At 38.9% G+C, this 19,110-nt stretch overlaps 1 protein-coding gene across 13 annotated transcripts in view; it reads left to right on the top strand.

The window, feature by feature from the left end:
- The window catches only part of LOC136835356 (lysine-specific demethylase 8-like), a 252,028-nt gene extending 236,096 nt beyond the window's left edge, over positions 1-15,932 (top strand). For 8 of the 13 annotated variants that reach the window (XM_067098754.1, XM_067098748.1, XM_067098749.1 and 5 more), the window contains 3 exons: positions 4,517-5,168; positions 7,945-8,738; positions 14,249-14,609. In XM_067098754.1, the coding sequence (XP_066954855.1) occupies positions 4,631-5,168; positions 7,945-8,738; positions 14,249-14,506 (1,590 nt within the window). In that variant the 5' untranslated portion in view covers positions 4,517-4,630 and the 3' untranslated portion in view covers positions 14,507-14,609. Of the gene's footprint in view, positions 1-4,516; positions 5,169-7,944; positions 8,748-14,248; positions 14,610-15,611 lie in introns of those variants that run through there. The other 5 variants (XM_067098757.1, XM_067098758.1, XR_010852113.1 and 2 more) reach the window with 4 other exon arrangements.
- Positions 15,933-19,110: the final 3,178 nt, after the last annotated feature.

The following is a 19,110-nucleotide window of genomic DNA, read 5'->3' as shown; positions in this document are numbered from 1 at the left end:
CAAACAGGGAGAGAGGGTTTCCAAGGTTTGGGGTCAGATGGCTGGGTGCCATGGGAGAGGGGTTGCAGTGTGGAGAGAGGGAGAGAGAACAACAACTGATGCATGTTTACACTGAAGCCTAAGTACAGTAGCACACACACACACTCCTTTACTTTTTTATATATATCTTATGATACAGAATTCTCGTCTATATTTTTGCTGTATTTTCTCATTTTTAGTTTCCTGTAAAATAAAACTATTGTGCCATTTTCTCTGTCTGTCTACACTGTATTCTGTCCGCACTTTTTTCTGTCCTTCCTCAGATCTTAAAAACTACCGAGGCTAGGGGGCTGCAAATTGGTATGTTGATCATCCACCCTCCAATCATCAAACGTACCAAATTGCAGCCCTCTAGCCTCAGTAGTTTTTATTTTATTTAAGGTTAAAGTTACCCATAACAGTGCTTCTGTCAGTGATATAAAATATGCCACCACTGGGCTGTGGTTAAAGTTTCATGGGCCACGGCTCATACATCATTACTACACTGAGACCACCAAAAGACAGATCCAGTTTCAATGGCCTTGATTATACGCTGTAGTGGCTGTACAGACAACTCGACTGTGCCGAAGAAACTTCAGCACATTTTTTATTAGGTGCTATTGGTGTTTAAAAAACAAAAACAAAAGAAGCATGGCTGACCTGGTTAGACTGTCTATAATCACCTGTTTTCTTGTCAGAATTCTGCCTGCCAAGTCCCTGTTTGCTTGGTGGAATTCGGCTGTAATATTTTGGATTTTTCTGGCTGCTTTTGGAGTTGTGGCTGTATTTCTCCTATACAGTATTGTAGTTGGTTTCATTTTTGAGGTATGTCTTCTACAGCTAGCTGAGATAGAAGCATAAAGATGCATTATCATCTTCTGTCGGGAGTGAAAGTGACATATGCGAGCCTCTTTAGTTATCTAGAAGCTCGCAGTTATCACCACCCCCCAGCCTCCTGTTGTTTCCCGTCATCATCCCGTGACATCTTCGCTGTTGTCCCAGGTGTGTTACCATCTACTTCCCATGAGGACTTAACAATTCCTGTAACCCCGGTCCTTCTGTTAGACCTAGGCGATTTTGACCCTGATTTGGATGATTCTCCTTCAGTGTTTAGGTGCTTGTTGGATTGTGTTGCTTCGCTTTGCCCTCGCTTTTTTACTGAGGATGATCTGGTGGATGGGCATTCACTTTTGTCGGCTTCTACCTCAGCTCCGGTTCACGTTAAAATTGTCTGATTCTGTTTTTGCACAGTTTGATGCAATATCAGAAGCTTTAAACCTCAAGTAGGTCATAGGAATGTGATGGCTACAGTTTCCTCTTTCATGAAACCTCGGAGAATTGCTTATTATCACACAGGAGCATTGCCAGATCTTCATCCTTCTTCTGTTCAAGATGCTAGTTTTTTGCAAATTGCTTGACCCTATGAAACGTAGAGCTCTTGAAAGTGATAAAGCAGTTTGGACTAATGGTGAGGCAGAAACACTCTTGATATCAGCTTTTCACACTATTGAAGCCCTTTCCTTTGCAGAACTTGCACTTAGTACTATTGCTTATTTACTGAGCCAAGTGAAAGAACACATTACTCTTAAGGGAGAGATGGTGCTGGATGAAGCTGGATGTGTTTTGGTCTGAGTACGGCTCCACAAGTGTTCACCTGTGTGTTGGCTCCGTTAGTGAGTTGGAGTAATTTGCTAGGCGCCTGAATGCTCCATATTTAGATGACTGGTTAGTTCTCACCAATTCGTTTCAGGCGGTCTTGAGGGGTGAAACATTGTCTCCTATGACTAGCATCGATGTTAGGCATTCTGACCAGTGTCAACAAGTCTACACTCCTTCCATCCCAGTCATTTGTTTAACTAGGAATTGTTTATCTCGGTCTTTTCCGACGGAGAAACAGATAGACAATTTTCTACCCCTGCTTAGAGATTTTCTACTCTAAGAAAAGTTTTCAGCCAAGAAATGACTGTCTTTTTTTGGGCCACACGGCCTCTTTAGAGAAGCTTGTCTTCATGGCCCGCCTAAGAATGAGACCAATTCAGTTTTATCTCAAGAACACTTAGGACAGGTCTCGTTATCCGGATTCGTTTCCAGTGATAGTTCTCCCAAATCTTTTGAGTTCTCTCCATTGGTGGGGAGATCGGTCAAGACTTGATGGGTCCGCCTCTGGACCTCAAGAGCCCAGACCTCACATTTTGTCTTCAAACACGTCGGTGTTAAGTAGGGGAAGCCATTCTAGGATACATCGAAATGTCAGGGAGTTGGACATTAGAAGAAAGCAAAATGAATATCTACAATCTAGAGCTTCTGGCAATTTGGAAAAGCCTTTGCAAGTAGAACATCTTGTCAGAAACAAGATGGCCGCAGTCTGCTCAGACAGTTTAACTTCGCTGTCTTACATAAGAAGGCAAGGGGACACGAAATCAAGAGATTTGTTCAGGCTGGCAGAGAACCTTTTCCTTTGGGCAGAATCCAGGAACACCTTTCTTTTACCACAACGTTATCGCAGACCAACTCACCAGGAAAGGGCAATTGCTTCCGTCAGAGTGGTCTCTTCATCCGCTAAAATGATTATCAGAGTCATCATACAAATTGTGGTTAACAAATTCAGAACACAATAGATTCAGTTCCCTATAGATTCACCTTTCAACTAATTGCGTGCTTGGTTTGATTTTTAGTTTTGAAGAGAAAAAAACAATATTTGCCTATGGAAAGTAAATTTCAAGTACTAAATTACAGTATGTCATTTTATCACCACAGTATTCACACAATTGAACTGGATATATGTTTGATACACCTGCATATTTTCTTAAAAAAAAATGTTTGGTTATGAGTAGCGTGCCAATGCAGAAGGTGAATTTGAAGTTAACTGGTAGGTATAGTTAGACTCGTTTTTGTTTGAAGCTTTGTAAGTTAATGATAATTTATTTTACCGACCCAGTTACACTCAGCATAAACTGACGTTTCACAATGAAACCTTGTAAGTTAATTAGAAATCTACTTGTTTTATAAGTCGTCATTATTTATATATGTATTGAAAAGAAAAACACCATGAATAATTTATTTACCTGTCTCGTTTGATCTACTTTGATTGGCGAGCGTCAGAACTGTCAGTGCAACAATAGCTTACTCATCCCGTTGATTTTTTTTCTTATGTTGAAACGTGCATTCAGAATCAGCCTGTTTATTACAGGATTTATTTTTACTTCAGATAAAAAAATTGAAGTTTCTTACTGTTTTGACGAAATCGTATATTTTACCCTAATAATAAAAATAACAGCACTTGTAGACAGAATAGATCATATTTTCTGCAGTAATAAAAGAAAAACGAAGAAAATCTTTCAGTTGCCAGTTATGTGCATAGAGCAATGTATTAAGGATACAATAGTGCGCAAAACAGTGGCGGCAGGTGTGTGAGAATCAGGCAGGGTTCTTAGGTGCTTTGGTACTGTACAACCGGGTCCTGTCACGTTTGAGAGTGGGCACTGTCTGGTGCATTATTGTTCTAGGAGCTGCTGTCTGGATTTTGCAAAAATGACAGCCAGAACCGACGAACTATGTAAATAGCGCACCAGTTGTACATACAGACATCTACCAGAGACTGATGAAAGCTGGGAAAACAATTATTAGAGTGGCTGGTTCAAAGGAAGTTTAACACTTACAATATCTCATTCACAGTTTAAAGGCCAAGAAAGGAAACCATTCCCCTGTCAGTGTATCCAAGCCCCTCTGTCAAATCCGGCCTCCTCGCCCACTTACCTTTCATCCTTGTTTTCCAAACAAAATTCTTATTAAGTCTTGATTATATTGAAGTCTAGTTAGCAGAAAGTAAATATGGAGCCCTCGCATGAAAATTATAGGTCTAACAAAAGCAGTTAAGAGGGTACATTAATTTATTCTTATCTTACAACATTAAAAAGTGCGACTTTTTTCATGGAAAAAACATAACGAAACATCTGAATGCCATGTTGTATTTCATAGCCTTCGCGTGCTTGGAGATGGTATTACGAGGCAAAGACACATACTCATGATAAGAATCAGTGAGGCAATGAAGTAAAACAAGGAAACCAGTCAACAGCAGACACAAAAGGATTGCTGGAACGAATTGCCTCTCTAATCTTGGTTAGGATCGCACATCCGATGGAATAATTTATCACAGTATTTGTGCTAGGTTCATTAATAACCATCATGTTAGCTAAACACTGGTTTTAAAAAAAAAATGGTTTCAGATCATTCTTTTAAGGTAACACGCGTAGTCAGTGGGGGGGAGAGAGAGTTGGGGGGAGAGAGAGAGAGAGAGAGAGAGAGAGAGAGAGAGAGAGAGAGAGAGAGAGAGAGAGAACCCAACGTTAACATTTACAACACCCCCCTTTTTTTTTTTTTTTTTTTTTGCTGTGGAGTTCAGTGTAAGATTTTTAAAGTCTCATAAAAATTAAACTAAAATTAGTCACTGCACTTTTTGGCAAAGTTCAGTATATAGGCCCCTCTTTTTTTCTTCCAGTTTTCCATCCTGTGAGAGGCGAGAGAGCTAAGAGGGTAGATAAGTCGCCGAAGAACAAAATGAAATAGACGTCATAACAGACAACTTCATTTAATAAGAAACTGAGGAGGAAGAATGGAAGAAACAGATATAAGAACGGCCTTGGATGTCCTTCAAGATAGAATAATGAGTGAGCTGAACGAAATAGAGGATCCTCAGGATGACAGGGCAGAAAGTATCCCCAGCACTGATAGAGAAAGTTCTAAAAGAAGCTCAGATGATTACCATGAGCCGAGAAGGGAATCCAACAAACGATGGAAAGAATGCCAAGGCGATACCGGTGTAGGAAACCCAGGTGATAAACAAAACATTTCAAGACCTCTTGAACAGGATCATCATGATACAACCATCGACGATCAAGGTATAGACAAGAATATCAAAGATGAGATTCGAAAGGGGCAGAAAAGTATGGCTGTCCAACTCAAAATTCTTGGTGAAAAATCTGCGTTGCCCAGAAATATCGAAAGAGATGTTACTGGAGAATGGGTTTGTCATACGTTGTCTGAAATTCTCCGTGGGCCTCGTTCCACCCCAGAAAGTGAAGACTCCCTCAAGAAAAGCTTCGTTAAAGCTCAAGCACTCTTAGACTATGCATGGCAGAAACTTAACACTGGTAAGTTCTTGAAGACAACTGCTCATTTTTATTAGTGAAATTTATTCAGCTTTTTTTTTCTATTTCAAACTGTAGATGTAAGAATTCAACAGCTGCTTAACTGGCCTGTAAACAATTATCCTTCAAATGGTCCAATACGATTTTAGATTTGATTTTCTTTTTTGACCTTTTTACCGTAAAATCATAACTTTATTTGAAAAATTTCTAAAACTATAAAGCAATTATCACTAAATCATTGAATTAGAAGTGTTACCGGTAAATGAAAAAGAAAGTTAAATTTTGCAGATCATAAAGATTAGATCTTTTTCAAGTACAGCAAGAAATGAGTCAGATATTTCAGTTAATCAGCAATTAATTAAGGAAACTGACCTGAATTTTCTGACAGCAAAACTGATAAAAATATTACGCAAGTTGGCTCCTTGATACCGAGCTCTTTTGCCTTTTTGGTCATTATTATTTATTTATTTATCATCATTTACCTTTTTGGTGACTGACTAAAAATGACCGTGGCTTTTGGTCACTGAAACCTCCGACATTTTTATTATCAGCATTTCAGTTGAGTCACAAGCTTTCGATGTGATACATAACTCTGGCATTATTCGCATTCCGTTCATACCGAAAACGACAATTCGGTTACTGAGACAGCCTTCAGTTCTGTAATTAAGCAGTTCAGTAGTGCCATGAGACAGCGTTGGAAACGTTTTATGTTACTTTTTTTAGTCAGAGTGCTTGTCTCGACATCTTTGCTGCACTGACTTGAGTCTCAACATCCACAAGGCTATTTATCTGCGATATAATTGAAAACTGTTGCGTTCACTAGTAAATTCTTGGCTTAGATGACACAACTCGGATCTTTTCTAAAAAAAAAAAAAAAAAAAAAAAAAGCTTTTCTGCTATTGGATTAATGTTGAACTTACGGCAAAGGTTAAAATTGACAAGAAAAATAAAACTAGATTTATTATTGCCAGGAAAGAGATCATGAAAGACAATTATTTGTTAGAGGTAAGCTTAATTCAGCAAGAAGGTTGATTAATCAAGGATAGGACTAATGCTACAAATATTTAGGAATGTAAATTTTTAGGGATTTTTAGCAAAAGTGGTTTTGGTTGAATTCATTAAAAAATAAACTTCCAAAATACACACACACACACACACACACACACATATATATATATATATATATATATATATATATATATATATATATATATATATATATATATATATATATGTAATTGTAATAATTGTAATACAATGCCCTCTTAACTTCTCGAATTCTTCGCGCTTTTTTGGATATGCTTGTCACTACAAAGCCGTAAGATCCAAACGCTAGAAATGAAGAGTATGATAAGATAATGTTGTAGTCATTCTGTTTTTATTAACAGCTTTATAATAGAAACTTAATGAATCAACACACGGCTCATTGGATTTCCGAGTCTCAGTATGTTCACTGATTATGACCACACTGCCGTCACTCTCAACAGTTCTGTCCAATACTTAACTTGTATTGAAATTATCTTATCAGTCAGGAAATCAGTTTGTGATGTAACACTGAGTCAATTTATGGATTACCTGTGTGTGTGTGAGAGAGAGAGAGAGAGAGAGAGAGAGAGAGAGAGAGAGAGGTAACATGAAGAAGGGAGAATGATATGGGAAAAGGAAAGCGAGGTTTAGTATGTTAATTGATCTTTAATCATGGTATTGGCAGTTCTGTAATCTTACCGGAAATAGTGAGAATGTTTGAGGATACAGGAATTGAGAAATTAGCCTGAATACGCTACTGTCGACCATAATTCTCAAAAGAATAAATATCTGAAGGTTGTAGCGTGTCCCTTACAACAGTCCTTGACTCGTTCTCAGTTATGTTACACCTAAATTCTCTCTGCCAATTTTAAAATTAGGAAAAAGAAAACTCAGAAGTTCTAACTAGAATTTTCATATAATTTTCTCCCAGTCTGCAACAAATTGTTTCTCTTTTCTTCCGTTTCTTTCTGTTTAGTTATTAACACGTGACTGAAAATCTAGTTATTGGCTGTATTGAATTCCATGAAGGCTAATATAAGCTTAGCGTAATCAGATTGTAATTAGGTAAGCCAATTGTGGTCTAATTACTTACAGTATTTCCGATATCAGTGCTGTTCTATATTCATGCAATTGGAAAATTTGCTTTAATCAGATGGTAATAGTTTTAAGTAAACAGACTTCGAAAGCCAACAAGCCATAAGGCTGGAGAGCTAATGGGTCATGAGTTTGAAGGCCAACAAAAACGGTAGTTTTCGAAATCCCGTTTACCCTACTTTAGAAAAAAAAAACCATGTGATAGTAAGACTTAAACAAACAAAATTTGTACGACAAAGAGAAGAGCTTCAATAATCTTATTTACATGGCAAGTGTCAAAACGTTACTATTCATGATATTATTTGTCATCTTGGTGAACAAACTTAAGCGAGGACGGTAAAACAATAACTGACTCGTACAGGCATTGGTTACCACATGGCAAGAATAACAGAATACCGTAACTTTTCTTTAGTTGTCAATGAGATAGGCGAATGGGTCAAAAGTAAATAACGGCAATGTCAGTATTATACATATCTGCAATTTGATTGGGTTTTATGTGAAAATCTATAACTGTACTAGCTTAAAAACAGGAGGCAGACATTTTTAGTTTAAACGAAAGTTTTCCAGGTAACATGAAATTGCATAAAGGCTTTAACATAACTCTTATGCTTTTTTTAGGCTTTAACATAACTCTTATGCTTTTTTTTTATCTTTTCAGGTAACTGGAAAGATGTTCCACTAACGTGGCGTCTGGTTTTCACTTGGGGCAGTATTGGATTAGTAGGAATCTGCCTTCTCAAAATACTGAGGGACATTCAAACAATAGAGAACAAGCCAGCCGGCCTCCAGGATTTCTATAAATCAGCATCTGAGATTGTACAAGTATGTGATAGAGGCCTATTGATGGGTGCTCCAATTGATGACAATCCACTCCATTGCATAGCTTCAGCTTTCAATTCACACGCAAGAAAGCCAAGAAAAAATAATGCAACGGAAACATGTGATTACGGAGACACCCGATCTGAATCTCTGCCTGTCCAGCAGGAAGATTCTGCAACCGTGGTGAAACCTCTCCCTTCAGTGCATCAACCAGCACTTGATCAGTTCTTATTGAAATACATGAATGCTGGCAAACCTGTTAAGCTCCTAGGCATTGTGGATCACTGGCCTGCCAACGAACTTTGGAATATTGGCTACTTGAGGGAAGTGGCCGGAGGAAGAACAGTACCGGTTGAAATAGGTGCCAGGTACACTGATGAGTCCTGGTCACAAGCTCTCATGACTCTGGATGAATATCTTACAACCTATATAACTAAGCGTGTACCTGGGGCTCCAACCGGTTATCTTGCCCAACATCATTTGCTAGATCAAGTGCCTGAACTGCAAGAGGATCTGTTAATTCCTGACTACTGTCACTTGGGAGAGCATCCGCCAAGACTAAATGCCTGGATAGGGCCTAAAGGGACAGTCAGTCCTCTGCATCATGATCCTGACCACAACATCCTTGTTCAGGCAAGTTAAGTAAGATTTAGAGGACTAAACTTTTTGTGATCTCACCACCTTTCTTCATTCGCTGTTATATCTGCTTGCCTTCAGGGCTACTTTAAAAAGTAGGTTTCCCAAAAATGCTTTGTCCAAATTATTTGAAGGGAGTGAGAATCTTCACAAATAAAACAAATCTTAGAGAAATCCTATGACATAAATGTTAACGTAGGAACATTTCATATAGATGAGTCCAGTTTTACTACAGTTTATCAGGGATGGAAATTACAGTTATAGAGGGATGAATAAATTTGTTTTTATTTAGCATTTCCCAACGTTTTGTGAGAGAGAGAGAGAGAGAGAGAGAGAGAGAGAGAGAGAGAGAGAGAGAGAGAGAGAGAGAGTGTAATTGTCGGTAGTGAGTGCTTCGGTTGTTGGAAGAGGGATGAGGTCGTTAGTTTGTTTACGGCGCTGTCTGTCTGTGGAATATATGTGAGGATTTTTCGGTTTTGGAGGCAGTTTTGAGTCAGAGCTAGTGCCAGTCAGTCGTTTTTTTGGTCAAAAACAGTTTGTTTGTGTGCTGATTCAGAGTTGTTGTTTTTCCTTGTTATTGTGCTGTTCTTGTTGCTGTATGTTCGTGAGTCGTGTGTTTTTCTGTTTTGGTTTGGTTTGTGTGGTTTTGTGTGCTGTGTTGGCGACCGTGGACGCCTTACTCCATCTTCCAGCAACCGAGGACCAGGGTGAGTGTTGTGTACTGTTTTTTTGTGTTTTAAAATCCCACCACATAATATTTGGCGCCCAACGTGGGGCAGCTGGTATTGCAGCTGCAATTGAGATTGGTGGCTGGTAGTGTGACTGAAGAGGAGGATGGAAGAGGAACTGGTGAGGTTGAGAGAGGAGAATACGTGGTTGAGGGGTGAGAATGAGAGATTGAGGAGTCAGTTGGAGGAGATGGGGGGAATGCTAAGAAGTGCGAAAGAAGAAATGAAAGGGGAGATGAAAGAGTCAGAAGAGAGAATGGAAGAGAGGGTGGATAAAAAGTTGGAGGGAATGATGAAAGGTGTGGAAGAAATGGTGAAAGGTATGTTCAAGGGTGTTTTTGGAGAAGGGGCTGTTGGAGGCAGGTTCTCTGGAACGTGAAGGGGCAAGAGAGAAAGAAAAGGAGGAAGAAGTGAATGGAAGCGTGAGTGATGAAAGTGATATGGGAATAGGAAGTAAGAAACGAGGGAATGAGAGGCAGGGTAAGGAAAAGGGGAATGAAAAGCAAGGGGAAGGAACAGAGGGAAAGTAAGGATAAGTCAGGGGAGGAAAAAGGGAAGAAGGGGAAAGGAAAGGAAATTGGTAAGGGTAAGGAAGTGGGAAAGGCAGGAAAGAAGGGAGAGGGTGAGGGCAGTAGTGATAGTGAGGTGGATGGAGGGGAGTGGATAAAAGTGGATAAAAAGAGGGGGAAGAAGAGTGTAATGAGTAAGATGAGTGTAAGTGCGGAAGTGGACTCTTTGTATTCGGAAGAGGGTATGAAAGGACAGAGTGAAAGTAGCGAAAGTGAGAGTGAAAGTGAGAAAGAAGTGAGAAAGGCTATGTATGTGAGGGAGGTACCCCTGGTGTGAAAGGTATAATGAGTATGGAAGTAGGGATGTGCATGATTTCTTTAGGGAGTATGAAAGGTTTTGTCAGGATAAGTATGGGGAAAGTAAGAGAGTGTGGGCACGAGAATTAGGAGAACATTTGACTGGGTTTTGCTTGATATGTATAGGGTTATTATGAGTGTGGGAGATGTTGAGCATGACAAGGTGAAAGCTAGACTAGTTGAGCAAGGAGGCGTATGAAAGCGAGTGTTAAGTATAAGAGGAAGAATGAATTTGACGAGGCAAGAATGAAAGTTGGGGAAACCTTGTCACTGTATGCTTGTAGGCTGAGACGTTGGCAAGGAAGAAGTCTGGGGATGATGGGATAGATGAATGTAAGGAGTTAGTATGGAAGTTGTTAGGGGACAGTGCCAGATGGAGTTAGAGAATTTGTGAACTTGAAGCGGAAGGAGAAGAAAAGATGGACGAATGAAAGGTTGACTTGGGGAGAAATTTTGGAAATTGTAGAAGATTATGAGCTTGACAGGGTTATAAAAGAGAGCAGAAGTGTAAGTGTAAGGGCTGGGGTAGATGAGAGAGTGCCAGAGTTTGGAAGCTTTAGGGATGCAGTGTTGAGGGGCCCAATGAGAATGGCCGATAGTGTAATAGATAGGAGTGTAAGAGCAAGTAATGTGGAGGTGCCAGTGAGGATGAATGGTGGGTTTGTAAGGGAACAACGGGTTGGATGGGTTAGGGATAGTAGTGTACAAAGGGGAAGGTCGATGAGTGGAAGTCGAGCGAAGTGTTTTAGACGTGGAAAGGAAGGACATACAAAGAATGAGTGTAGGTGGGCTTTGGGAGCGTGTTTCGGGTGTGGGCAACCGGGACATTTGTAAGGAGAGTACGAAAGATAGGGGTTAAATGCTACAGGTGCGGACAGGTGGGTCATATTGCTAATGGTTGTAGGGGTACCTGAGTGGATGTAATATGTGGCAACTGTGGTAAGAATGGGCATTATGCGAGAATGTGTTCAGAACCGAGAGCGAAGTGTGTTGAATGTGGAATGGAAGAGCATGTATCAAGTGTATGTAGACGAAAGAGGGTGACTGTGACAGCGAATTCGGGAAACTGAGTGTGAAGGGGGTTCAAATGGGTGGATCCTCCAGGATGCAAGCGGTGCGTGTGATGCATGTACGTGAGGGGTTGTTGCATGAGGATCAGCAATTTGTTTTGATAGAGTATGGTAAAAAAACGTAAGAAAGGGAAGAACGTAAGTAAACTGAATGGTCGTAGGTTGTGTGATAGGGGTGTGAGTGCCAAAGTGGAAATGAGTGATAAAGCGTGTAATACGGATGAATGGGATGGTATGGATAGAACGTATAGCATATGCGGGTTTGATATAACTGAGATGACTGAATGTGTAGGGGTTAGTGAACGGTTGGAGGTGAGCGAAAGTGTAAGAGTAAGAGAGCGTAGCAGTGATAGACGAGTGATTGAAAGCATGAATGAATCGTTGCAAGAATTGGAAAGGTCAATGAGCGAATGGGATGGGTTAGTTGAAGAATTGGGGGAGGTATTCGGGAACGAGTTAGAGGGTATAGATGAGATTGTGGATGAAATTGAGAGTGGGAATAGTGAAGAAGATAGCGTGAATCTGAGAGAGAATGGAGAAGATGTGGATTTGAATGTTGCTAGAAGAGAGAATGATTCTGAGAGAATGATTGCGTGCCCGCGTGAACGCGATCTAGAGGACCTGCTAGTGAGCATCCGTGGGTGTTGCGTAAGGCGATTTGAAAGAGGTGTGAAAGGTGTTGGTTGGGAAATGCTGAAAAGGGGGAGAAATATAGAGGGATGAATAAATTTGTTTTTATTTAGCATTTCCCAACGTTTTGTGAGAGAGAGAGAGAGAGAGAGAGAGAGAGAGAGAGAGAGAGAGAGAGTGTACTTGTCGGTAGTGAGTGCTTGGTTGTTGGAAGAGGGATGAGGTCGTTAGTTTGTTTACGGCGCTGTCTGTCTGTGGAATATATGTGAGGATTTTCGGTTTTGGAGGCAGTTTTGAGTCAGAGCTAGTGCCAGTCAGTCGTTTTTTGGTCAAAAACAGTTTGTTTGTGTGCTGATTCAGAGTTGTTGTTTTTCCTTGTTATTGTGCTGTTCTTGTTGCTGTATGTTCGTGAGTCGTGTGTTTTTTTCTGTTTTGGTTTGGTTTGTGTGGTTTTGTGTGCTGTGTTGGCGACCGTGGACGTCTTACTCCATCTTCCAGCAACCGAGGACCAGGGTGAGTGTTGTGTACTGTTTTTTTGTGTTTTAAAATCCCGCCACACAGTACATGGGCAATGAGCTGAACAATTGTGTATGAAGGCGATGAAAGATAAACTTTTTCACTCTGTAGTTTTATCCACCTAAGTCTTCTTTGTAAGGAAAGTAACCCAGTAAACGAGAAAATTTGAAAGTAGGACCATGTGTCAGCTTGTACCAGAAACTTTTGAAATATTTTTAAGAATGCCTTAAAATGTATTTTTGCTCCAAAGAAAGAGTGCCTCGATAATAAAAAAAAATATCACTGACATTTGCGACGCAAAAATCATACTGAGAGTGAGAAAGAAACTTATGAGATTCCAGGTGTTTGGGAGATCTGTAGTTGCAGTAGATGTACGAAACCTGTTAACGAAAGAATGGTTACTCCTAGTTCAGTTCTATAAACCTATCATCTGAAAAAAAAAGATACAGTGCTTTGATTTAGCTTCAGATCAAAGAGTGTAGTTTATTTCATAAATTAACTTTTTATCATTAACAGAACTTCCAGTGTTTTGTCCATACTACCCTGTTCGCTCAGGATTTTACCGGCTGTCGTGCATCCAGGTGTAAAACTTATTACTTATAGATTTTTTGCATGTGTGACTCGTATTTTGTATTTCTTACGTATTTGAACTGTAAGTGAAGCTGCTTTGTGTTTTTATTGTTCTACCTGCCTCAGAGTCCCTTTTAAAAAAAAATTTTTTTGTTCCCTTATGGTGTCGACGACCGTAGTTTCAGTTATGACAGGTCACATAAACCAACCAATCGTTAAGCACTGTCCCTCTCATTTGTTCCTACGTTTCCATCACACATTTTATTTTCAATCCATGAAGTTGTCCGTGATCCTTCTTGAAACTGCCTTCATTTTAGGGTCTCTGTGTAAAGAAAATTCTTGATTTTGAGATGCTCAGAGCAAAGAAAATTCATAATAGGATGGATGAAAAGGTTTGATCAAGAGCAAAACAAATAATTTTTCGACTTATTTTCTTGCACAAACACTAACTTTTTGAACTTTCATATGATACATTTTTGTTTGGAAGATCACTTTTAGAACCTTGAAATGTGACGTCATTTGCTCAAATTAAAATGCCTCCTAATGCAACGCTTGATTTTCCACGCCAGACAAGTTAAGCTAACGACGCTGTGCATCCTTCTTCATTTGAATTCTAATCTTGTACAATCGACTTTTGGGAGATCCTTGATGCAAGACTTCTTTCTTGTTTATGGAGTGATGACCTGGTAGCTTCATCTTGCTAGCTGCGAGTGAAAACATTTTCAATTTCAAATTTGATCAGCACTACCAGTTTCTTTCTCTGACACCTAAATTCCCACTTTCTGTTTGAGATTGGCAAACAGTCTTGGAAGAATTATGAATCCTTGTGTATCAGAAAAATTTGTAGTTTATATGTCCATTAGTTTACAAAGAATTTTTTGTTTGCATGTTTTACGTCTTAATTCTATCAAAACTATGATACAGTATTACAGGATTAGGTCCAACTTTTCAAGGTAATTAATTCAATTCACGCTTGAGTGTGCCTGATATTTTTGGTTAAAGCAGGCATTTTTGGTTACAGAAAACTCTTAGTTTTCAATATTAACCAACAACTATTTTCGATGCGATTTTTGAGAAAGTACAATTGACTGTATATTCAAAGATAAACTTTTTTTTTTTTCTTAAAGGTTGTTGGATACAAGTATGTTCGATTGTACAAAGAGGACCAGACTGAGTATCTCTACCCGCACCCAGATCCCCTATTGAGCAACACCTCACAGGTGGATGTCGAGGGACCAGAAGATCCAAACCAGCCACTTCTTAAGAACGCCCAGTTCTACGATCTCATTATCGGTCCAGAGGAAGCCGTATATATTCCACCACGATGCTGGCACTACGTTAGATCCCTCTCTACCTCTTTTTCTGTGTCCTTCTGGTGGGTCTAGAGAGCAGTGACCCTCCTTCAGAAGAGGAGTTTGCTATTTCATGTACAGTATTTTGAAATTTCTCACTTGAGACTCAAGTTTCAAATAAAATTTTTGTACTAGCTGTTTGTCATTTCTTTACCTGCTCGTATATGTAAACGTCTTAGCGTATCAGTGGATAAGAACATATTCAGATTAGCTTCATCCATTGGCTGGCAAGTCTACGAGGGAAGGCCTTCCCTTGTACAGAAATTTAAGGGTCCTCAAATGTTTGTTGTTTTAATGGTTCATGCATGTAAAAGTCAAATGTAAAAGTTTGACAAAATAACCTGGAAAAAATAATAAAAACAGTAAATGAGAGTATTTTGGGCGTCTGAAAGATTACGTTCCCATGTTGCAGGCAAGCTGGAAGTTTGAAACTTGGTTATCTAGGAGCAGCCACAGAACACTATGATTTATGGCTAAAGATTTCAGGGATGCGGCTCTTCAGAAATCCTTTTCAAACCAACTTTCATTGAAATATAGCCGGAAAAATATACAGTACAATTATATATGCTTAAATGACGTTTTCATTTAAGTTCTTATGTGCAATATTACTGCTATTGTTATTCATTGCGCAGACGCTCAAATCAGAACCAGCCATGTTAAAGAAATAATTACTGACTGCATTAGAAGCTATGACAGAGGAGTGATGGATCTAGCTAAACGTCATCAGGTCTCAGGGTAACGGCGTGAAGTGAATTTACATGATTAACCCCAGATTCAAGAATCTAGAAGTTATTGTAGTTAATGGAATGGAACAAATTCTGTAGTAGTATTTTTTTATTTTGGAAAATATTTTGTAATCAAACATATGGTGTTTAGAATGTACTGTCTGAATTTAAGCAGTGACAAGTAAAAAATTCAGTATTGCGAGCACAGTCGTAGATAATGACAAAAAAATATATATATCAGGGGAAAAGCTATTCAGTAAAACGACATTCACGAATATTCACTTCACAGTTGGTCCAAAATGAAAAGAAAAGGTCGCGCTCTAACATCTGACAGTACTTTTACTAAAAACAATCCAAAATGAAGCAATTGCAGAATTTCGTGGTCATCTGATGATCATTCTCCCAACTTTCAGATGAGGTCATGGTATTTTACGACGTTAGTCAGCCGTGGATCTGTGCATCATCTTGCCTGCGTAGTGACCCCACGACACAATTTGACGACGCCCTTTGGAGCGGGCTCCACTGTGTCTCTTCAAGCAGTTCCCAGTCATTTGCTCCTTTCATCTTGTATTACGGGACATTGTTTGCCCGTCCCAGTTACGCGACCATTCTTCTGATATGTGTTTTTCTTTTTTAAATATAAATCATTAAGTTAAACCCAACAGCTTACCTAATCACTCCCCTTTTGAAGTAGGCCCTCAGCCGTGTTTTGATGTATATGTTTTTACCTGACCTCAAGGCCAGAGTTCAAATTTGTGTTATCCACCGTAAGTTGGGTATATCCCTAGTGTAACCCACTGGTTAAACTTGATTCCCCAGCTAAGAACATATCAATATATATAAATGTATATGTATGTATATATATATATATATATATATATATATATATATATATATATATATATATATACAAAACGTATATATATATATATATATATATATATATATATTTTTCCTAAACGCCTTTTCTATTAAGAGCTGAGATCATGCAAGGATTAAATATAAATTCTCTCAATTCTAATGTAATTTGTGAAGAAAGGTTTTTTCTTATCGCAGGTCAAACGTGACCGTGAATTAAAACATTCCAGCTGAGCAAGGTGACGCTTCCAGTTTCGAATAGGAGTTTCTTTAAACTGTTACAGAGAAACTGAACTCCACTCAAGGCGAAGGTAGAATTTGTTACTTAGGCTGAGGAAAGATATATAATTTCTTCCTCCCCCCCCTCTTGTTACCGCACGTTTCTAAAACCTCTGGGAGATCAATTACATTTTTTAACTAGTTTCCTCATTTTTAGAGTATAACATGCTCTATGTAACTCGTCTACCTCTTTACGTTTTACATTCATTGTTTACCTCTTTGTAGCAGTCAACAACATGCAGATTTGGTCTCCCCTCAAGTACACTGCCTTGTTCTAGTTCTGGTGCTGATTGTGGATAAGCAAGAGACGAAGAAAAAGCTGGAGAGAGTTATCTGCAGGACTAATAATCTGCAACCGAATAATGTACTCTGCTTCATTTTTGGTCATCCTGACATGCAAGAAGAGCTTTCGAAACCTGGCATACGGAGTTAAACCTTAATCACTATAAAGTCATACAACGCGACTCCTGCATCAAATTCCTTTTTCTGTTTTTCAGAAAATATTGAACAGTAGCAGCTTTGTCTACAATCTTTATAACGGTCGAAGATGATTCACAGAGATATCAGTGGATTGAAAAAAAATTATCTTATTCTTAACAAAAAATACACACCACCCTCACTGTAGTTGCCAGACGCGTTGAAAAATAAGGCAAAACTTCACATACTAATGTTTTTATTCACCTACAAAGCCTACATCAAATAACAATGCTCTCTTCTCTACAGCAGAGATGATGATAAATTCCTAGGGAGATGCGCAACTCACCTAACCATCACATAATATTGATGAGAGAGAGAAAGAGAGAGAGTGAGAATGATTAATTAAAATGTCTAATATAAGCGTTGTCTCATTATCTTCAGCATTAATGGGCCGTGGATTAATCTGTTACACGTTCAGACTACTCATATCTGTGACCTAAATACTTCACCGATGTCCACACGAATCGTAACATCGTAACGCTTCGTCAATTTGAGCGTCTTTAGAGTTCGTGCACATGGAAGTTTTCATATCAGTTTTCGTTTAGATTTTAGACACGTGTAATTTAAAATGGCATGCTGTAAAAAATACATAACTTCAAGTGTGAGACAGTTTCCAAACACTTGTATCACTTTAAATAAATTCACATGATTACGGTGTTATTCAACTCAAAGTTATCTCTTATTCTGTTTCTCAATGTTGTAGCTGTAATGTTATTGTCCTTAAATAATATAAATCAGGTGCAAGCAAAATCTCAGAATGGACAGAAAAGAAGGCTGCACCATAATTACCTGCCAAAGATAGTTATGCCAAAATGGTCAACGCACTTGTTGAGGACTCCTCAACTAGGTGGCCTTCTAGATCAAAGTAGAGCAAGGGCAGTACAGAAAGGTACCACGTTCGTTGACACCAGAATAGAAGCTGACAGAGGAACTTTCAGAACCCTTTCTACTTTTTACCAGGCCTATGGAGACAATTTGTACAGGAGATTCGCTACCTAGAATGAGATTGGTTTACCACTTTGAACTTGAGTCAAAGAACCAAAGCAAATAACTGGAACATCATGATCCTACAGCTCCCAAAAAATATTCACTTAAGGGGCCCCTTTGTTTTTGGATTCTAAAAGTGCTATTATGGGCCAAACCAATAATGAAGAGCCTACATATCAGAAATACAGGAGTTTATAATGCCGCAAAATAAAACAAAGAGGAAGGCTGTGGGTGAGTATCCTCCTGATTCAGGACAAAACCCTTGTCCACACAATGGAGGTGGCGTAAACAGACAGCCACGGCTTTGATTTGTTGTCTTGTGCTCCGAAATCAACTGCCCAGTATTCAACCTTCTTCTCTGAGGGATATCAGTGTTTGGTCCAAGGGCACTGAAGCTGGGGATACTTGTAAAATGACACAAATGTCACTCTCTAGGGATTTTTTTTTTTTTTTTTTTTTTTTTGGGGGGGGGGCCGAGGACAATGTGAATAAGCTTTGTACATTTCTGAAGTAAGCAACAAACGTGGTCTGCCTCTTTTTTTCACGCCATTCATTTTACCTTTCGTTACATTTGATAGGTACATGATGTATAGGCAACTCACTCTGGGACTAACCCTTCCTTATCGAGAAAGGCTCTTATCAGTATATAATCTCATTCTGTGTCAGAAAATCCATAACAACGACCATAAAGACAGGAAGGGTACAATAATTAATTCAGTGCTACACCCCACGATAAAGAGGACCTGACCTGAATACCGCATTCACACACAATGATAGACTCTTCCTTCACCAGTATACTTACACATGCTTTGCATTCATCATGAAAGCTTGAAAGCGTTCTTAATAAATTGCTTCTACTCCCATACCTCCGCAGCACCCTGCCACATTCCATCTATATCAAACTTCGCTCTCAACAGTTTCGGAACAAATACTCGAATCCCACTTTCTCTTCCCTGCTCTTCCAGTAGCAGTCCTTTTGTTGTTTGTCATACTCTCTCAATCAAAATCCTACCGGACACCTTCCTTGTACACAAAATGATGGCATGCATTATGATCAGTACAGTAACTCGACCTTTTTTAGCCTTTTTCAAAAGAAACAATAGAACTGACAGGTCAAATTAATTTTAAATTATATATATATATATATATATATATATATATATATATATATATATATATATATATATAAATGCTAACTTGATCTACAGCACATCAAAACTGTAATTTTCCATTTCATCACTGAATAAATGTATCTTAATTATTCTTTATTCTAAGTACAAAAAGGCATTATTTCTACACCTTTTGATTTTT

The sequence above is a fragment of the Macrobrachium rosenbergii genome, chromosome 55 (genome assembly GCF_040412425.1).
Source record: "Macrobrachium rosenbergii isolate ZJJX-2024 chromosome 55, ASM4041242v1, whole genome shotgun sequence".
Classification (NCBI taxonomy): domain Eukaryota; kingdom Metazoa; phylum Arthropoda; class Malacostraca; order Decapoda; family Palaemonidae; genus Macrobrachium; species Macrobrachium rosenbergii.
The sequence above is the reverse complement of the archived record's forward strand: the minus strand, read 5'-3'. Positions and strand labels throughout refer to the sequence as shown.